This window comes from Quercus robur, chromosome 2, assembly GCF_932294415.1.
Source record: "Quercus robur chromosome 2, dhQueRobu3.1, whole genome shotgun sequence".
Classification (NCBI taxonomy): Eukaryota; Viridiplantae; Streptophyta; class Magnoliopsida; order Fagales; family Fagaceae; genus Quercus; species Quercus robur.
The window spans coordinates 42,764,652-42,771,403 of record NC_065535.1 but is presented as its reverse complement, the minus strand read 5'-3'; the positions used below and the strand labels follow the sequence as shown (position 1 = coordinate 42,771,403).

At 36.6% G+C, this 6,752-nt stretch overlaps 1 protein-coding gene across 1 annotated transcript; it reads right to left on the bottom strand.

Moving 5' to 3' along the window:
• Positions 1 to 1,763: 1,763 nt before the first annotated feature.
• On the bottom strand, positions 1,764 to 4,166 carry LOC126699228 (uncharacterized). Its single transcript, XM_050396938.1, has 5 exons — positions 3,997 to 4,166; positions 3,158 to 3,740; positions 3,002 to 3,065; positions 2,515 to 2,689; positions 1,764 to 2,307 (listed from the first exon to the last, which is right to left on the bottom strand). Exons 1-5 carry the CDS (start codon positions 4,164 to 4,166, stop codon positions 1,764 to 1,766), a joined length of 1,536 nt encoding a protein of 511 aa, XP_050252895.1.
• Positions 4,167 to 6,752: the final 2,586 nt, after the last annotated feature.

Below are 6,752 nucleotides of genomic sequence, written 5' to 3'. Positions count from 1 at the left end.
TTCATCTCCTCCCAAGTGTCCACGGGTGGTTCTCTATTCCTCCTCCTATTAATCAATAATTGATCCCACCAAACAATGGCATAATCAGTAAATTCAATTGCAGCCAACTTAACCTTCTTTATCTCCGAATACTTGTGACAATCAAACACCGTCTCCATTTTAGTTTCCCACTCCAAATAAACTTCAGGATCATTTTTACCTTGAAAAGATGGGATTTAAATCTTTATGTTTCCTAAATCATTATCCCTCCTAGGCCTACCCATCCTTGCTTCTCTATTCCCATACCCACGCTCAAACCGGCCTCGGTTCACATATGGCCCATCAACCTCCTCCGACTCCACCTCTTCCTCAACATTCCGCCATGGAACATGCCCACCTTGCTGCCTATTGGGGTTGTCATGTTGCTGCCCCCTAGGAGTTCCCGCTTCTACCCTATCCAACCTCTCATGAATAGGTTCTAATTCAGCCCTCAACATACGCCTCATCTCCCCTAGCATCTCTTGCATTGGAGGGTCTGATTCGTTGGTGGTCGAAGTCCTTCCGTTGTGTCTTCTTCTTGATTATTGGACATATTTAAAATCTACAAAAAAAAGTTAGAATCCTCACAAGCCCTCCCTTACGTGTTTCACTCAAGAATTAATACACTCGCACTTGTGTTTTCACTCTAAACGGCTTTTATCATCTTATGGTCTCACACACTCTTGCCTTTTTCCACTCTTTTGTGTCTTCTTTAGTTCTTAATCAAACTTCAAGAAACTAATTCAAAATAAACTAGCAGTAATTCAAAATGAGAAACAACCAAGACATACAAGGTCAAGAACTTGAAGAAGGTGAGAAATGAAGAAATTTTCTTACTGGAATTGATATGACTGAAAAAGTTTCCTCTTCCTGTATTGAGAAATCTTCTTTTCTTTTCTTTTCTTTTCCTTTTTTTTTTTTTTTTTTTTTTTGAGCAAGGAATAGGAAATAGAATGAAAATAAAAGATTGTCAAACTTATCTTAGAACCAAAGCTCTGATACCAAAATGATATGAACTTCACCAACAATTGTGATGAAACCCGATAACAATGATGGTTTGGAACCCCAAGATCGTGTAGACAAGATTTGTTAAGCCTTGACCCGTCACCTAACCAGATGAAAACCAAGACTATGATAGAATTGAAACGCCACACCAAGAATTCCTAAGAATCTCTCAAGAATCAAAGGTGATAAGTTTGGTTGTTTGAACGCCACAAGATTAACTTGATAAGTTCAAGAGTTCTTTTAAGAACCAGGAGGATCTCAAGACTCACAAGGAGAATAATTTTCTGAATACCAATCTGTCTTTTTTTTAAATTCGTACTACCAGATATATACTTGGAACAACCCTCCAAGAATAGGTAAAAATCATAATTACAACTTTGAAAACAACACAAAAATTAATCTAATCAAGTTGCCACGATTTTTTTAGTTTTCTAGGACTTCTAAAGGCAGTAAAAAATAGCTAAATGACTAGAATTAACATGCCCAGCCAATACCAAGACATCTTCCCATTTAATATCCTTGGAACTTAACAAATTCACACCCTTATATGGTCAGACCATGCTGGTTTCGAATTTACATGTATTAGCCTCTTCATTTGCTTTGATGACATGGACTAAGCCTTGATTATTATTTGAGCCCATCTTGGTCTTTTTAGAATCATCCCAATTCTCTTGGACTAGCCCATTTAGTGCTTCCTTGAAACGTTTGGCTCTAAGTCTTGTAATTGGGCCACTAGAAAATTACAAAGGGTCTTGTGCAAATTCAGCTTCATTTCCACTTGTATGATCAGCATGTCCAGCTCCTTGGTGTGCATCATTCTCCCCCTCTTGAGAAGGATTTGTCCTCAAATCATCACCTGCATCAAAAGGAGACAAATCAGCAACATTAAAGCTTGCATTGACACCATACTCACCGGGTAAGTCTAGCTTGTAGGCATTATCATTGATGCACTCCACTACTTGAAATGGTCCATCACCCCGAGGTAGGAGTTTTGAACGCCGTTTCTCTGGAAAACGTTCCTTCCTTAAGTGCAACCAAATCCAATCTCCTGGTTCAAACACTGCCTTCTTGCCTCCCTTGTTAGCTTGATGGACATATTGTTGAGTCCTCCTTTCAATATTCACCCGTGCCTTTTCATGAATCATCTTTACAAATTCTGCTTTCTTTTTGCCATCTAAGTTCACACATTCACTCAAAGGTAAAGAAGTTAAATCCAAAGGTGACAATGGGTTAAATCCATAAACAATTTCAAATGGTGAAAACTTAGATGCAGAATGTACACTTCTATTGTAAGCAAATTCAACATGTGGCAAACAATCTTCCTAGGTTTTCAAGTTCTTTTTAATGATAGCACGCAACAAGGAAGACAAAGTTCTATTTACTACTTCAGTTTGACCATCCGTTTGTGGATGACAAGTAGTAGAAAACAACAACTTGGTTCCCAACTTTCCCCACAAAGTTTTCCAAAAGTAACTCAAAAACTTTGCATACCTATCAGAAACAATGGTCCTAGGCATACCATGTAGCCTAACAATTTCTTTGAAGAATAAATTAGCTGTATGTGATGCATCATTAGTTTTGTGACATGCAACGAAGTGTGCCATCTTGGAAAATCTATCTACCACCACAAAAACTAAATCTCTCCCCCTCTTAGTCCTAGGTAAACCTAAAACAAAATCCATAGAAATATCAGTCCAATGTTCACTAGGTATTGACAAAGGGGTGTACAAACCATGGGGTTTCAACTTAGACTTAGCTTGTTTACACGTGATACACGTCTCACAGATTCTTTTCACATCATGTTTCATATGAAGCCAAAAGAAATGATCATGCAAAATTCCTAAAGTCTTAGCTACACCAAAGTGACCCATCAAACCACCACCATGAGCTTCTCTCACAAGCAATTCACGCAAAGAACACATAGGCACACACAGTTTATTTTCCTGAAACAAAAATCCATCATGCCTATAAAACTTACCAAATGCTGCTTTTTCACATGCATTGAACACATCACAAAAATCAGAATCTTGTGCATACAGATCCTTAATGTGTTCAAAGCCAAGCATTTTTGTATCTAAAATGGAAAGTAAAGCATACCTTCGGGACAATGCATCAACCACCACATTTTCCTTACCTTGCTTGTGATGATCACATAAGGAAATGTTTCAATGAATTCCACCCACTTGGCATGGCATTTGTTCCACCTTTGCTGTCCTTTCAAATGCTTCAAAGATTCATGATCTGTGTGAATCACAAATTCCTTTGGCCATAGATAGTGTTGCCAATTTTCCAAAGCCCTTACCAAGGCATACATCTCCTTATCATAAGTGGGGTAATTTAGGGTTGCCCGACCCAACTTTTCACTGAAATAAGCAACTGGAAGGCCTTCTTGCATCAAAACAGCTCCAATACCTATTCCTGAAGCATCACACTCAATTTCAAAAGTTTTAGCAAAGTTAGGTAAAACAAGCAAAAGTGCATTAGTTAACTTTTCTTTAAGCTGATTAAATGCCTTTTCTTGTTCTTTCCTCCACTTAAACGACACACTTTTCTTGATGACTTCAGTGAGAGGGGCGGTTGAGCTACTAAAATCACACACAAACCATCTATAGAAGCTAGCTAAGCCGTGGAAACTCCTCACTTGGCTGATTGTTGTAGGCGTTGGCCACTCTTGGATTGCCTTCACCTTTTCCTCGTCCACCTCAATTCCTCCTTTACTAACAACAAAACCAAGAAACACAAGCTTATCCGTACAAAAGGTGCACTTTTTGAGGTTAGCAAACAACCTTTTCTTTCCTTAGAATTTCCAAAAGAGATTTCAAATGCATTACATGTTCTTCCAAATTTTTGCTATAAATTAGGATATCATCAAAATACAAAACTGCAAATTTGCCAATAAATGCATGCAAAACATGGTTCATCAAACACATAAATGTGCTCGGAGCATTAGTTAAACTAAAAGGCATTACTAACCACTCATACAAACCATATTTAGTCTTAAAAGCAGTTTTGCATTCATCACCTTCCTTCATCCTAATCAAGTGATATCCACTCTTAAGATCAATTTTTGTAAAGACACAAGAACCATGTAATTCATCCAGCATATCATCTAATCTAGGAATGGGATGACAATATTTTACCATTATGTTGTTGATGGCTCGCCAGTTGAAACACATCCTCCATGTTCACTAAATTTTTTTTTCTCGGCCTATCTCATCCTAATTTAGATAGATATAATGCCGGAGTGATGATTTTTAATTTTTTTCCATTTTTTTGCTATTTTTTTTGGAATTTTCAAGCCTGGGTTTGGCAGGAATGAAATTCAGGATGAATTTTTTTTTTTTCCTCTCTTTCTCAGCTTATTTAAACCCAATTTGGATAGAAATAATGCCAGAATGATGTTTTTTTATTTTTTTGAGTTTTTTTGCTTTTTTTTTTTTTTGGAATTTTCTAGCCCGGGTCGGGTAGAAACGGAATTCGGGACTAAAATTTTTTTTCACTCTTTCTCAGCCTATCTCATCCCGGTTTGGATAGATATGATATGAACTTCACCAACAATTGTGATGAAACCCAATAACAATGATGGTTCAGAACCCCAAGATCATGTAGACAAGATTTGTTGAGCCTTGACCCGTCACCTAACCAGATGAAAACCCAAGACTATGATAGAATTGAAACGCCACACCAAGAATTCCTAAGAATCTCTCAAGAATCAAAGGTGATAAGTTTGGTTATTTGAACGCCACAAGATTAACTTGATAAATTCAAGAGTTCTTTTAAGAACCAAGAGGATCACAAGACTCACAAGGAGAATAATTTTCTGAATACCAATGTGTCCTCTTTAAAATTCGTACTACCAGATTTATACTTGGAACAACCCTCCAAGAATAGGTAAAAATCATAATTACAACATCAAAAACAACACAAAAATTAATATAATCAAGTTCCCACGTTTTTTTAGTTTTCTAGGACTTCTAAAGGTAGTCAAAAATAGCTAAATGACTAGAATTATCATGCCCAGCCAATACCAAGGCATCTTCCCATTCAATAACCTTGGAACTTAACAAATTCACACCCTTTTATGGTCAGACCATGCTGGTTGTGAATTTGCATGCATTAGCCTCTTCAATTGCTTTGATGACATGGACTAAGCCTTGATTATTATTTGAGCCCATCTTGGTCTTTTTAGAATCAGCCTAATTCTCTTGGACTAGCCCATTCAGTGCTTCCTTGAAACGTTTGGCTCTAAGTCTTGTAATTGGGCCACTAGAAAATGACAAAGGGTCTTGTGCAAGTTCAGCTCCATTTCCACTTGTATAATCAGCATGTCCAGCTCCTTGGTGTGCATCAAGATATAATGCTGAAATGATGATTTTAAATTTTTTGAATTTTTTTTCCTATTTTTTTTAGAATTTTCTTGCCCGGGTCGAGTAGGAACGGAATTCAAGACTAATTTTTTTTTTCTCTTTCTCGGCCTATCTCATCCCGGTTTGGATATAAATAATGCCGGAATGATGTTTTTTAATTTTTTGAATTTATTCGCTATTGTTTTTGGAATTTTTTAGTCTGGGTCGGGTGGGAACGGAATTCGGGACTAAAATCTTTTTCTCTCTTTCTCGGCCTATCTCATCCCGGTTTGGATAGAAATAATGCCGGAATGATTTTTTCAATTTTTTTTAAAATTTTTTTGCAATTTTCTAGCTCGGGTCAGGTAGGAACGGAATTCGGGACTAAAATTTTTTTTTTCTTTCTTGGCCAATCAGGGATAGGATAGAAATAATGCCAGAATGATGTTTTTTGGTTTTTGAATTTTTTTGCTATTTTTTTTTTGGAATTTTCTTGCCCGGGTTGGGCAGGAATGGAATTCGGGACTAAAATTTTTTTCTCCCTTTCATAGCCTATGTCAACCCGTTTTGGATAGGAATAACGCATGGTTTTTAATTTTTTGGATTTATTTTATATTTTTTTTGGAATTTTCTAGCCCGGGTCGGGTAGGAAAGGAATTTGGGACGAAAATTTGTTTCTATCTTTCTCAACCTATCTCATCCCGGCTTGGATAAAAATATTTCCGAAATAATGTTTTTTAAGTTTTTTGCTATTTTTTGTTGAATTTGCTTGCTCGAGTCGGGTAGGAACGGAATTCAGAATGAATATTTTCTTTTTCTTTCTCGGCCTATCTCAACCCGGTTTGGATAGAAATATTGCCGGACTGATTTTTTGAATTTTTTTGTTATTATTTTGGTAACTTTCTAGCCCAGGTCGGATACGAACGGAATTCGGGGCTAAAATTTTTTTTTCTCTTTCTCAACCCATATCAACCCGGAGTGGATAGAAATAATGCCGGAATGATGTTTTTGCATTTTTTGAATTTTTTGCTATTTTTTTTGGAATTTTCTAGCCCGGGTCGGGTAGGAACAGAATTCGAGACTAATTTTTTTTTCTTTCCCAGCCTATCTCATCCCAGTTTCGATAGAAATAATTCTGGAATGATGTTTTTTAATTATTAAAATTTTTTTGCTATTTTTTTTGGAATTTTCTTGCCCAGGTCGGGTAGGTACGGAATTCAGATCTAAATTTTTTTTTCTCTCTTTCTTGGCCTATATTATCCCAGCTTGGATACAAATCATGCCGGAATGAAGTTTTTTAATTTTTTAATTTTTTTGCTAATTTTTTTGGAATTTTCTAGCCTAGGTCAGGTTGGAACGAAATTTGGGACTAAAATTTTTAAC

What these genes read in the sequence shown, in the direction of transcription:
- LOC126699228 (XM_050396938.1), bottom strand. Translation starts at nt 4,166, where the DNA reads ATGGTAAAATATTGTCATCCCATTCCTAGATTAGATGATATGCTGGAT. An exon ending in AAATATGGTTTGTATGAGTG is followed by an intron (nt 3,741 to 3,996) that starts GTTAGTAATGCC and finishes TTTTGTTGTTAG; the next exon opens with TAAAGGAGGAATTGAGGTGG. An exon ending in AGGACCATTGTTTCTGATAG is followed by an intron (nt 2,308 to 2,514) that starts GTATGCAAAGTT and finishes TGCTTACAATAG; the next exon opens with AAGTGTACATTCTGCATCTA.